Raw genomic sequence first — 15,009 nt, 5'->3', positions numbered from 1 at the left:
TGTGATAGAGATGACAACCCATACCCCGGAATCAGCCAATCAGAGTGGCGTTCTCTCGCTCTCACTCCGTCTCTCTCTCTTTCTCTCTCTGAGAGAGAGAGAGAGAGAGAGACGGAGTGAGTGAGACACGGAGAAGTGTAAACGAAACGTGGAGATATTTGACTAAAAACAACAAAGAACGTTGACTTGCGCTAGCGATAACGCAAAGATAAATACAATTATTATATTTTTTTATAATAATTATAATTATAATAAGGGCGTCACGGTGGCAGAGGGGTTAGTGCGTCTGCCTCACAATACGAAGGTCCTGAGTAGTCTTGGGTTCAATCCCGGGCTCGGGATCTTTCTTTGTGGAGTTTGCATGTTCTCCCCGTGACTGCGTGGGTTCCCTCCGGGTACTCCGGCTTCCTCCCACTTCCAAAGACATGCACCTGGGGATAGGTTGATTGGCAACACTAAATTGGCCCTAGTGTGTGAATGTGAGTGTGAATGTTGTCTGTCTATCTGTGTTGGCCCTGCGATGAGGTGGCGACTTGTCCAGGGTGTACCCCGCCTTCCGCCCGATTGTAGCTGAGATAGGCTCCAGCGCCCCCCGCGACCCCAAAAAAGGGAATAAGCGGTAGAAAATGGATGGATGGATGGATGGATAATTATAATAATAAAAAATAAAAAAACTTTTTTAAAAATTTTTTTTTTACTATAATTCGTGCTGGGTCCGGACGGACACGTCGCTGGGTTCGGACATGGATCACGGCCCGCCTGTTGAGGATCACTGGTATATTGTATACCATTGTTGGTAAAAGTAATTTCCACCTTTCTGGCGAGCCGGCAGGAAAGTAAAAAGCTCCTTACTTCTTTCTACTACTACTATAATAGAAAAAAGGCCCAGCAGTGGTCAGTATGCAGCAACTTCATCTACTTTTGCTGTTGTTTAAAATGTTGCACAACTCAGCTTTTGGTGTGAAACTGCCTTGTGTTACACTCATCAGCGGTATTAATGTTTGCTATTATAACATTGGTTCTGTTGCTGTGTTGTACAATACACTTGTTAATAAATAACCATATGATCATTATTAAAGTTAAGTTATTGTACTGTATACAAAGAATAATGCTGTCAAATGTTTTTTTCTAAATTAGATCAATTACACTTTTGATTTTGGACTAGTCATAATTAATCAAAGGTATTACTTGCTTGCATAATCTGCAATAACTTTGGAAGGACCCCAGTATTTGGACACAAATGCAATTCTATTGTCAAAATGTCATCCAGAAACATCTGTAAGATGTTTTATTTGAATTGTTTGTCACTTTTTTGCTCAAACCTTGGCAATCGAGGGGTATGGATCATGTACTGTCAAATTAAATGGTGTGATTATTCTGTGCATATACTGTACATGATTAAAGCAGTCATTGTTTGTGATTAATCACATAAGTTAAAGGGTACTGCACATTTTTGGGAATTTTGCCTATCGTTTACAATAATTATGCATTCTAACTCGTAAACAAACGTAAATACAAGTCAGCTTACAGCGGAGCCAAAAGGAGGTTCTCTACTTCGCCCATAAAACTCAATGAATAACCATCCAAAAAGCACCAACAATACTCCATTTACATTTTGTGACTTGAATATTAACCACGTATTAGCAATATTGTTATTATAAGTGCTAACGCGGACTAAATCCTAATGACAGCAGATGTTGTACAGTAAGTGATGTTGTAATGTTTGTTGGCTTTCATGAAGTCTGCAGTGAGTAGTATGGGGAAAAAAATGTTGGGGAAAAAAAAAAGCAAAGGTCATGATGCGTTTTTGAAATGAATCCATCGCATTAGCTTAAAATGAGCAAAATACGCAAATATGAATTATTACAAATGTGCCCGTTACTACTTTACATATACAGGACTGTCTCAGAAAATTTTAATATTGTGATAAAGTCCTTTATTTTCTGTAATGCAACTAAAACATGAAAATGTCATACATTCTGGATTAATTACACATCAACTGATGTAATGCAAGCATTTTATTATTTTACTATTGCTGATTATGGCATACAGCTTAAGAAAATCCCATCTCAAAAAATTTGAATATTTCCTCAAACCAAGTAAAAAAAAAAGGTTTATAACAGCAAAACAAAATCAAACATTTGAAAATGTCAATTAATGCACTCAGTACTTGGTTGGGAATCATTTTGTACGGATTACTGCATCAATGCGGCGTGGCATGGAGGCAATCAGCCTGTGGCATTGCTGAGGTGTTATGGATGGCCAGGATGCTTCAATAGCGGCCTTTAGCTCATTTGCATTATTGGGTCTGGTGTCTTACAGCTTTTTCTTCACAATACCCCACAAATGCTTCCATCTGTTGAAAAGCTCTATGGAGATGATGATTTCATTTTCTAGCATGATCTGGCACCTGCCCACGGTGCCAAAACTACCAGTAACTAGTGTACTGACCATGGCTTACTGTCCTCAATTGGCCTTCTAACTCCCCTGACCTGAACCCCGTAGAGAATTTGTGGGGTATTGTGAAGAAGAAGCTGAAAGACACCAGACCCAATTAGGGCTGGGCGATATTGGCTTTTATTAATATCTCGATATATATATATTTTGCCTTAGCTTTGAATAAACACTTGATGCATATAATAGGGCGCATTAAAGGAGTCATATTATTATTATTTTTCTAAATTGAAAACACTTCCTTGTGGTCTACATAACATGTAATGGTGGTTCTCTGGTCAAAATGTTGCATAGATGATGTTTATGGGGCCATCTCCTTCGCTATGTAATAAGTTACTGCGGACGTTATCTCCTTGTGTTTGTGACTATGTTTTTCATATGGTGTTGATCTGTAAATGGAAGACGTCAGGCTCATTTGTCAGTGCAGGTTGTTTCGGCATTTTTTTGGGTGTGGCACCGGCCGGAGATGTTTACGTGCGGAGTTTCAAGCACTCTTCATTCTCTCGCGGGTGACTTTTTAAATGAAAGAACAAATTAGTAGTGCTGCTACCAATGTTCCCTCTAATTGTTCATGTGTCTGAGCAAACACAAAATCTCCCTGAGCACATGTGATCAACCTCTAAGGTGCGCGCCTGCGCAATTGCGCACTGCTCACACGTCCTCTGCGCACAGCAAATTAATGCCGCGCAGAAAATCAAAAATCCCATCGGAACTTTAAACAAAATAAACACATTACAATTTATTCTGTATGATTTTGCAATACAGTTCAATTGTCGTCTGTCAAGACACTACGGACAGGAATTCCATCAATCACTTTATTGAGCAAAACTGTTTGTAACCACACCAAAAACATGAGTAAAACAAACTTTTATCTATAAAAACTGGTAATTTTCTGCAATACAAACCAGGCTTTAACCAACTTTGTCATCCGTCGTTTTAACAGAAGCCGTTCGCTCTGTCTCACCTGCACCAACATACGCACTCATGGCACTTAGCCAGTGCTGCGTTTATGGCCACACAAAAAGTCGGACAACCCCAACGCCAAACAATGTGTAAATGACAGATTGTAACACTCTGACTCCTCAATCACATGTGTGCTTATTTTACTGCCATTTATTAAGAATGTTAATCTAAGGATATTATTCATAAAATATTGTCACTAGATTTTATAAATGCTAATAAAAAGATGTATTTTACAGACAGAAAGTTACAGGAACTAAATGTAATCTCTGAAAGGGGTAATGTTTCTTTTAAAGGCAGGACCCGCAGCCAGACATACAATACTAGCACATAGGTCAAGAAAAACATGTATTTTTGTTATTTTCATTGTAATAGGGCAAAATCACTTATATCAGAAAATTATTTTAATAGAACATTTAAATTGTTATGTTGTCAGGTTTGGGACAGGTGTGATGCTGGTATGGCCACAGTGTGCACGTCTGATGTTGCTCACATGTACTCCACTGAATGCTCAGGGAGTTTGTGCGTTTGCTCACAAACATTAAAAATTAGAGGGATCATTGCATGTGAGCAACATCACACGTGGCAATACCGGCGGCACTCCTGTCTCAAACCAATCTTTTATAATAACACTCAAATGAGAGGAGTCATTTTCATGAGATTATTTTGTAATATTAGTGATTTGGCCCACTTGTAATGAAAATAAAAGAAATCTTGTTTTTCATAAGCTATGGATTAGTATTGTACAATATGTCTGGGTGGGGGTCCTGCTTTGGAAATCATTTGTACCCCTTTCAGAGATCACATTTAGTTCCCCTTAAACATCCTCATGTTGCACAATGAAATGTAAGTATAGGATGAAGTGTGCATTCCTGTAACTTTCTATAGTAACAGCATTCCATGATTAATATAAATATATTAACATTAATAATAAATGACAGTAGAATAAGCACACGTATGACTGAGGAGTCATAGTGTAACTCTGTGTGGTGTTTGAGTTGTCCGACTTTTTATGTGACCATAAACGCACTAGTGGCTTAGTGGTATGCGTGTTGGTGACAGATGACAAGTCGGTTTTGGCCTGGTTTGTACGGCAGAAAATGACTAGTTTTTCGAGATAGAAGTTTTTTACTCATGTTTTTGGTGCGGTGATGACCGAATATAAACTGTTTTGCTCAATAAAGTGATCGATATAATTCTTGTCCTCGAAGCATCTCGATAGACGTTACAATAATTTAACGGCGTTCAATTGAACGGTGTTAACGAACAACGTTAGGGCCGCTTGTTGTCACTGTCACTCAGAATTGCATTGCAAAATTACACAGAATAAATGTGTTTATTAGGGCCCGCATGGCCCATTGCATAAGGACTCCCAAAGGGAGTCCTTATGCAATGGGACATAAGGACCTATTGAATTTGTAAGGTTTTATTATTATTATACCGGCCGCCTCTTTGAGCACTAATTTGACCCACTTAACATGCTTCAAAACTCACCATATTTGACCCACACATCAGGACCTGCGAAAATTGTCTTTTAATGAAAAAACCGAACCCCAAAACTCAAAATTGCGCTCTAGCGCCCCCTAGGAAAAAAATAAACTAGACTGCCTGTAACTCCCACTAGGAAGGTCGGAAAGACATGAAACAAAATTCTCTATGTAGGTCTGACTTAGACCTAGATTTCATAATTGTACATCCTTGGGCAGAAATCAACAGGAAGTTGGCAATTCCCCCTTCAAGACAAAAAAGTACTAAAAACAGTCACTTTTGCCTCTTTGAGCTGTAATTTGACCCCCTTAACATGCTTCAAAACTCACCGAACTGAACACACACATCAGGACTGGCGAAAATTGCGATCTAATAAAAAAACCTAACCCCAAATCTCAAAATTGCGCTCTAGCGCAATTTTTGAATAAAACGCTGAAAAAACTGCTCCTCGGAAGAAAACAATGACAAAACTGCCTGTAACTCCCACTGGGAAGGTCGGAGAGACATGAAACAAAAACCTCTATGTAGGTCTTACTAAGACCTACATTTCATAGATTGACAACCCCCAGCAAAAATCAACAGGAAGTTTGCTATTCCCCCTTCAAAACAATTTTTTTGTAAAAACCGGTCACCTTCCTTCAAAAACTATCTCCTCTGAGCGCGTTTGTCGTTTCGGCTTCAAACTAACACAGGAGAGAGATTGAACCCTTGTGTATAAAAGTACAGAACAGCGTTTTTCTAACTGCTCTGGTTTTGATTTTATGACCCTTCAAAGAACCGCAGCGCTGATGCTGCTGCGCTGCTGTTTTTTTAAGATGGCTGCTTAAAAACCAGCGTGCCTACACAATGCAGACAAGGTAGGTACACTAGACAAAAGTATTGGGACACTTATGACTACCACCGGACAAAAGTATTGGGACACTTATGACGGAAACTGGACAAAAGTATTGGGATACTTAGGACTACCACTGGACAAAAGTATTGGGACACATACACTGCACAAAAGTATTGGGACACTTAGGACTACAACTTGACAAAAGTATTGGGACACTGAGCACTAAAACTGGACAAAAGTATTGGGACACTTAGGACTAGCACCTGCCAAATACGCGGGCCCGACCAACGCTGCTTGCAGCTTTAATTTTGTTTAGAATTCGATGGGTTTGATTTGGTGCGCTGCATATATTTGCTGTGCGCAGAGGACGCTTGAGCAGTGCGCAATTGCGCAGGCACGCACCTTAGAGGGAACGTTGGCTGCTACCTTTTGTAGCAACGCTTCTGCTGCATACTTTGCATATTACTGTTGTCTGCTGAATATCTTCCCGCTTGAAGCCAAACTACCGCCAGATGATGGACCCCGTGCGGTTCTTTTTTGGGCATTAATTGTTCTTCCTCCGTTTGTGATCAGTTTTGCACCTTCTCTTGTATTGTCACTCGCACGGCTCCGCTTGTACCACCTGCCTCAGCTAACGTTAGCCATGCTGCTACCTCTCTGCATCGCGAGGGCGTGTGACGCTACACGCGCGACAGTATGTGACGTATGTAAGAAGGTGGGCTTGTTTTACGCCCCTGTGAGAAGGAGAGACTAGAAAGAGTGAGAAACGCCTGTAGTGTAATGCCCGCAGCTAAAAGCAACTGCGTGACAACGTATACTCCAATATCACGATATCACAATATAATAATTTTCTATATCGCACAGAGGCAAACCCGCGATATATCGATATATCGCCCAGACCTAGACCCAATAATGCAAATGAGCTAAAGGCCACTATTGAAGCATCCTGGGCATCCATAACACCTCAGCAATGCCACAGGCTGATTGCCTCCATGCCACGCCGCATTGATGCAGTAATCCGTGCAAAAAGATTCCCAACCAAGTACTGAGTGCATTAATTGACATTTTCAAATGTTTGATTTAGTTTTGCGGTTATAAATCTTTTTTTTACTTGGTCTGAGGAAATATTATAATATTTTGAGATGGGATTTTTTAGTTTTCTCAAGCTGTATGCCATAATCAGCAATATTAAAATAATAAAAGGCTTGCAATATTTCAGTTGATATGTAATGAATCCAGGATGTATGACATTTTCATGTTTTTAGTTGCATTACAGAAAATAAAGGACTTTATCACAATATTCTAATTTTCTGAGACAGTCCTGTATACTTACATCATTTATGGATATTACACATAGGGTAAATTTAACATAATTTATCTAAAAAAATCTTTAAATAATTAATTTTAACGCCAGGAGCCTATATGCTAACTTTGATCAAATACAGGACTAAATTTCATCATTTGACAAGCCCTTCAACATAATTGCAGTGTCGGAAACCTTGATTAATGAGCAGAAAGGTATGGACTTCCACCTTGAAGGTTACAACTTTGTATGCAAAAATAGAATCAACAAATCTGGGGGTGGAGTTGCATTGTTTATTGATGTAAACATTCATTTCAAGATTCTGGAAAATATGTCTCGAGTGGTTGATGATGTGATGGAGTGTGTAACAATTCAAATCTCAGGGCTGAAAGGAAAATAAACATCTGTATGCTGTGTTAACAGGGCTCTAAATTCAAACATTGATATATTTGGAAATGGCTTGGGGGAAATAATTGCAGAAATGAAACAAGGAAATGTATTTCTATGTGGTGACTTTAATATTGATCTGTTAAACCCCAATGACAACAACCAGAATTAGGACTTTGTTAACTCTATGTATGCCTATGGCTCGCGACCTCTTATCACACGCCCTAGTAGAATCACGAAGCAGAGCACCACTCTAATTGACAATATTTTTACCAACATACTAGACATTGAAATAACGAGCGGTCTTATGGTAACTGATATATCCGATCACCTTCCGGTATTCACAGTCTGTAGTTTGGATTATTGCACACTTCAAAAACCAGAAGCAAAAACCATTAGAAGGCTCTGTAATGAAAGGAGAATCATGGCCTTTGAACGTGACATGATTAACAAAGAATGGAATAGTGTATTCAGTGAATCGGATACCAACTCCGCATATGAGATATTACGGTAATTGAATCATACGACATGCACTGTCCGGTAATCACTACTTTATGCAGAAGTAAAAAACACAAAGATAAAAAGCCTTGGATGACAAAAGCATTGAGTAATGCATGCAGGAACAATAATACATTATTTAAAAACGTTTTAAAGGCCAGAAATGAGCAAACATATGACAAATACAAATACTACAGAAATAAAGTGACTTATATAATCAGAAAACAGAAAAAGTAATATTATGATAAACTATTGACGGATAACCAGACTACTAAGAGCCTGTGGAAACATTTAAACAAGGTTGCTAGGAGAGCCACGACAAGGTCATTTCCAACTCACTTTGAGATAAACGGAGTGAAGGAGGAAAATAAGGAGCGGATTCTGGAGAAATGTACCGGTAATGAGTATTTTGTGCAGGTGGGCCCGTCACTGGCCAGAAACATTCCTCCCTCGCATGTGCACTGGAATTATTTTGACTGAAGGAGTGATAACAGCAACATGACTCAGTCATGACTCAGTGGCCTAGTGGTTAGAGTGTCCGCCCTGAGATGGGTAGGTTGTGAGTTCAAACCCCGGCCAAGTCATACCAAAGACTATAAAAATGGGATCCATTACCTCCCTGCTTGACACTTAGCATCAAGGGTTGGAGTTGGGGGTTACATCACCAAAAATGATTCCCGGGCGCAGCCACCGCTGCTGCCCACTGCTCCCCTCACCTCCCAGGGGGTGAACAAGGGGATGGGTCAAATGCAGAGGACAAATTTCAGCACACCTAGTGTGTGTGTGTGTGTGTGTGTGACAATCATTGGTACTTTAACTTATCCATCCATCCATCTTCTTCCGCTTATCCGAGGTCGGGTCGCGGGGGCAGCAGCCTAAGCAGGGAAGCCCAGACTTCCCTCTCCCCAGCCACTTCGTCCAGCTCCTCCCGGGGTATCCCGAGGCGTTCCCAGGCCAGCCGGGAGACATAGTCTTCCCAACGTGTCCTGGGTCTTCCTCGTGGCCTCCTACCGGTCGGACATGCCCTAAACACCTCCCTAGGGAGGCGCTCGGGTGGCATCCTGACCAGATGCCCGAACCACCTCATCTGGCTCCTCTCGATGTGGAGGAGCAGCGGCTTTACTTTAAGCTCCCCCCGGATGACAGAGCTTCTCACCCTATCTCTAAGGGAGAGCCCCGCCACCCGGCGGAGGAAACTCATTTCGGCCGCTTGTACCCGTGATCTTGTCCTTTCGGTCATAACCCAAAGCTCATGACCATAGGTGAGGATGGGAACGTAGATCGACCGGTAAATTGAGAGCTTTGCCTTCCGGCTCAGCTCCTTCTTCACCACAACGGATCGATACAGCGTCCGCATTACTGAAGACGCCTCACCGATCCGCCTGTCGATCTCACGATCCACTCTTCCCTCACTCGTGAACAAGACTCCGAGGTACTTGAACTCCTCCACTTGGGGCAAGATCTCCTCCCCAACCCGGAGATGGCACTCCACCCTTTTCCGGGCGAGAACCATGGACTCGGACTTGGAGGTGCTGATTCTCATCCCAGTCGCTTCACACTCAGCTGCGAACCGATCCAGTGAGAGCTGAAGATCCTGGCCAGATGAAGCCATCAGGACCAAATCATCTGCAAAAAGCAGAGACCTAATCCTGCAGCCACCAAACCGGATCCCCTCAACGCCTTGACTGCGCCTAGAAATTCTGTCCATAAAAGTTATGAACAGAATCGGTGACAAAGGGCAGCCTTGGCGGAGTCCAACCCTCACCGGAAACGTGTCCGACTTACTGCCGGCAATGCGAACCAAGCTCTGACACTGATCATACAGGGAGCGGACCGCCACAATCAGACAGTCCGAAACCCCATACTCTCTGAGCACTCCCCACAGGACTTCCCGAGAGACACGGTCGAATGCCTTCTCCAAGTCCACAAAGCACATGTAGACTGGTTGGGCAAACTCCCATGCACCCTCAAGGACCCTGCCGAGAGTATAGAGCTGGTCCACAGTTCCACGACCAGGACGAAAACCACACTGTACCTCCTGAATCCGAGGTTCGACTATCCGGCGTAGCCTCCTCTCCAGTACACCTGAATAGACCTTACCGGGAAGGCTGAGGAGTGTGATCCCACGATAGTTAGAACACACCCTCCGGTTCCCCTTTTTAAAGAGAGGAACCACCACCCCGGTCTGCCAATCCAGAGGTACTGCCCCCGATGTCCACGCGATGCTGCAGAGTCTTGTCAACCAAGACAGCCCTACAGCATCCAGAGCCTTAAGGAACTCCGGGCGGATCTCATCCACCCCCGGGGCCTTGCCACCGAGGAGCTTTTTAACTACCTCAGCAACCTCAGCCCCAGAAATAGGAGAGCCCACCACAGATTCCCCAGGCACTGCTTCCTCATAGGAAGACGTGTTGGTGGGATTGAGGAGGTCTTCGAAGTATTCCCTCCACCGATCCACAACTTCCGCAGTCGAGGTCAGCAGAACACCATCCGCACCATACACGGTGTTGGTAGTGCACTGCTTCCCCTTCCTGAGGCGGCGGATGGTGGTCCAGAATCGCTTCGAAGCCGTCCGGAAGTCGTTTTCCATGGCTTCCCCGAACTCCTCCCATGTCCGAGTTTTTGCCTCCGCGACCGCTGAAGCCGCACACCGCTTGGCCTGTCGGTACCTGTCCGCTGCCTCAGGAGTCCCATGAGCCAAAAGAACCCGATAGGACTCCTTCTTCAGCTTGACGGCATCCCTCACCGCCGGTGTCCACCAACGGGTTCTAGGATTACCGCCACGACAGGCACCAACTACCTTGCGGCCACAGCTCCAATCAGCCGCCTCGACAATAGAGGTGCGGAACATGGTCCACTCGGACTCAATGTCCAGCACCTCCCTCGTGACATGTTCAAAGTTCTTCCGGAGGTGGGAATTGAAACTCTCTCTGACAGGAGACTCTGCCAGACGTTCCCAGCAAACCCTCACAATGCGTTTGGGCCTGCCAGGTCTGTCCGGCATCCTCCCCCACCATCGCAGCCAACTCACCACCAGGTGGTGATCGGTAGAAAGCTCCGCCCCTCTCTTCACCCGAGTGTCCAAAACATGAGGCCGCAAATCCGATGACACAACTACAAAGTCGATCATAGAACTGCGGCCTAGGGTGTCCTGGTGCCAAGTGCACATATGGACACCCTTATGCTTGAACATGGTGTTCGTTATGGACAATCCGTGACGGGCACAAAAGTCCAATAACAAAACACCACTTGGGTTCAGATCCGGGCGGCCATTCTTCCCAATCACGCCTCTCCAGGTTTCACTGTCGTTGCCAATATGAGCGTTGAAGTCCCCCAGTAGAACGAGGGAATCACCCGGGGGAGCGCTCTCAAGTACTCCCTCGAGTGAATCCAAAAAGGGTGGGTACTCTGAGCTGCTGTTTGGCGCGTAAGCGCAAACAACAGTCAGGACCCGTCCCCCCACCCGAAGGTGGAGGGAAGCTACCCTCTCGTCCACCGGGTTGAACTCCAACATGCAGGCTCTGAGCCGGGGGGCAACAAGAATTGCCACCCCAGCCCGTCGCCTCTCACTGCTGGCAACGCCAGAGTGGAAGAGAGTCCAGCCCCTCTCGAGAGAACTGGTTCCAGAGCCCTTGCTGTGCGTCGAGGTGAGTCCGACTATATCCAACCGGAACTTCTCTACCTCGCGCACTAGCTCAGGCTCCTTCCCCCCCAGCGAGGTGACGTTCCACGTCCCAAGAGCTAGCTTCTGTAGCCGAGGATCGGACCGCCAAGTGCCCTGCCTTCGGCTACCGCCCAGCTCACATTGCACCCGGCTGTGGCCGGCCGGGCCCCATGGGGACAGGCCCGGCCACCAGGCGCTCGCCATCGTGCCCCAACTCCGGGCCTGGCTCCGGAGGGGGGCCCCGGTGACCCGCGTCCCGGCGAGGGAAATCTGAGTCTCGGTTCTTGCATTTCCATATAAGTCTTCTTTACTTAAGTCTACTTTAACTTAACTTAACTTTAATTTTAGAACATTTACAACCTTTTTGTTAGGGCTGTCAAAAATAAGTACCTATAAGTCGCAGTTTTTTTCATAGTTTGGCCGGGCTCCAGTGCGACTTATATATGTTTTTTTCCTTCTTTATTATGCATTTTCGGCAGGTGCGACTTATACTCCGAAAAATACGGTAGTTAAATGGGAACTGCACTTTTTGGGGATTTTTTCCTATCGTTCACAATCATTATGAAAGACATGACGACAGATGTGTTTTTTGTATGCATTCTAGATAATACATAAATGCAATCAAAAGTCTGCTTACAATGGAGCTTATGTGAGCCGCTCTATTCTGCCTATTAAGCCCTTAACAAACATCCAAACACCTCCATTAAGGTTTTATATAAATTAATGAATGACATTTGAATAAATGAATGATTTTATTTATTCCGGATTAACCCCCAATTCCAACCCTTGATGCTGAGTGCCATGAGTGTATGAATAAACTTCCAATATAAAAAAGATTTCCAATGTTTTTGATGCAAAAGTTGACTCTCGATTCACGCGATCTCAGTGCAATAATTCCACTTGCCCAGAAATTAGTGACACCTAACATTTGTCTGAGCTTATAAAAATGAACGTGCTCTGTATAAAATGTCTACCGTATTTTTCGGAGTATAAGTCGCTCCGTAGTATAAGTCGCACCTGCCGAAAATGCATAATAAAGAAGGAAAAAAACATATATAAGTCGCATTTTTTGGGAAAATGTATTGGATAAAACCCAACACCAAGAATAGACATTTGAAAGGCAATTTAAAATAAATAAAGAATAGTGAACAACAGGCTGAATAAGTGTACGTTATATGACGCATAAATAACCAACTGATAACGTGCCTGGTATGTTAACGTAACATATTATGGTAAGAGTCATTCAAATAACTATAACATATAGAACATGCTATACGTTTACCAAACAATCTGTCACTTCTAATCGCTAAATCCCATGAAATCCTATACGTCTAGTCTCTTACGTGAATGAGCTAAATAATATTATTTGATATTTTACGGTAATGTGTTAATAATTTGACACATAAGTCGCTCCTGAGTATAAATCGCACCCCCGGCCAAACTATGAAAAAAACTGCGACTTATAGTCCGAAAAATACGGTAATTCCTAAAGGGTATATGCTCTATTGTATATTTTGTAAAACATTTAAGCTAAAAATCTACACTTCTATCACTGTTTAGTTTAAAATCAATTGCGAAAAAAGCTAATTATACACAAAACTCTCCAACTACTTGCAGACCTCACTGTATCAGCATTCTCTGACAAATCAGCAGTCTGTAAAGAGTCATAATGTAAATGTAAAGCTGAAAGAATTTGTTTTTTGCTTTTGCAAAGTAACTGTTTACATGTTAGTTAGTAAAGACATATAGTAACTATGGAGACAGACACTATTAATTCCATCAGGACAATGAAGCTCGCTTTATTGTCACTTACTCAATTTTCACAAGTGAATAATGAAGTACATCATATATCTAAGTTGATGCATTCCCTTTTGTGTTTTTAGCAGCTCTAACCAGAAGCAAGTTGTATTCTGTTGTTTCCAATGCCACCTTTTTGTTTGTGTTTTAGAGAGCTTTGTTATCATCCCGCTGCACTCGCTCATGCCCACTGTTAATCAGACACAGGTCAGTATTTACTGCTTCGCTCGTCTGGGCCGACTTGGCAAACCTCTTTCTCAATTACGACCGAAATCCAATCTCATCTTTGTCCTCCGCTCCTCCCAGGTGTTCAAAAGGCCGCCTCCTGGGGTGCGAAAGATTGTTATTGCTACCAATATAGCCGAGACAAGGTAAGTGTGTCTCTTGGACTGCTCCAACACCAATTGTTTTTGGTTTTCTCTTAGCTGAAATGTGATGACGCTTTTTCCATTTACTCTCTGTCTGTCTGTCTGTCTGTCTGTCTGTCTGTCTGTCTGTCTGTCTGTCTGTCTGTCTGTCTGTCTGTCTGTCTGTCTGTCTGTCTGTCTGTGTGTGTGTGTGTCTGTTCTTGTATTTCTACCCTTCTTGAGACATGAAGAAGGAAAAGTATCTTCCATCCGAGGAGGTGTGAACAAGTGATGACATAAATCATGGTCCCAATAACATTGCATCTAATAGAGAATGTCTCATTTGCACCACTGCTGGTGACATCTATCAAAATGAGGGTGGTCCCAAAAAGGAGGGATTTTTCAAATTGACTGTGTGTCGCTTTTAAAAGTGCTCCCCCTCTGGTCAACATATGAAATAACAAGTGTGTGTAAAAAATTGAAGTGCTCCCCCTCTGGCCAACATATGGAATAACAAGTGTGTGAAAGAAATTGAAATGCGCCGCCTTTGGCCAAAGTTTATAAAATAAATAAATAAATATGTATATAGACATACTGTAATAACTTGAAGTAAATAATGAAGATGAAAAACCAACTACAAACCAAAAAAATGAACTAAAAGATGACTTTTTTTTATATTTGCATAGTATGTATTAGAGATGCGCGGATAGGCAAATATTTCATCCGCAACCGCATCAGAAAGTCGTCAACCATCCGCCATCCACCCGATGTAACGTTTGATCAGAACTGCACCCGCCCGCCATCCGCCCGCACCCGCCCGTTATATCTAATATAGACGATGCAAGGCATTAGTGAGGCACCTGCCAACTACTCCGGTTTTCCCGTAATTCGTACGGTTTTCATCAACCTATTCCGGGTTACGGGTGCAGTGATAAAAAATACGGTTTTTCATTAATTAAAAAAAAAAAAAGGGTGAAAACTACGCGAATTGCACCTTGTGCAGACAAGATTTTTCGATCGGACACGGAGGAATTAGCGATGTAAAAGACCACGATGGGACAAAAAAACACAAGTCTAATGCCGTTGCTAGCGATACAAGTGGAAAAATTTCAACGTTTTTCATCGCCCAAACAGATTCTTTGGATGTGATAAATGCCGAAGTTTTATTTACGGAGGCAATAATTGAGCATGGACTTCCAATCGCACTGGCTGATCACATGGGACAGTTAAATGTTTGTAATGCAACCTTTAAAAATCATTACGCGGTGATCGCGGT

General features: G+C 43.0%; 1 protein-coding gene across 2 annotated transcripts in view; it reads left to right on the top strand.

Moving 5' to 3' along the window:
• The window catches only part of dhx36 (DEAH (Asp-Glu-Ala-His) box polypeptide 36), a 64,779-nt gene that overhangs the window by 23,305 nt on the left and 26,465 nt on the right, over positions 1-15,009 (top strand). For both annotated transcript variants that reach the window (XM_061973095.2, XM_061973094.1), the window contains exons 14-15: positions 13,538-13,593; positions 13,693-13,757. In XM_061973095.2, the coding sequence (XP_061829079.1) occupies positions 13,538-13,593; positions 13,693-13,757 (121 nt within the window). The remainder of the gene's footprint in view (positions 1-13,537; positions 13,594-13,692; positions 13,758-15,009) is intronic.

Source organism: Nerophis lumbriciformis, linkage group LG17 (genome assembly GCF_033978685.3).
Source record: "Nerophis lumbriciformis linkage group LG17, RoL_Nlum_v2.1, whole genome shotgun sequence".
In the NCBI taxonomy this organism is placed as follows: domain Eukaryota; kingdom Metazoa; phylum Chordata; class Actinopteri; order Syngnathiformes; family Syngnathidae; genus Nerophis; species Nerophis lumbriciformis.
Note: the sequence above shows the minus strand (reverse complement) of the source record. Positions and strands in the feature narration are given on the sequence as shown.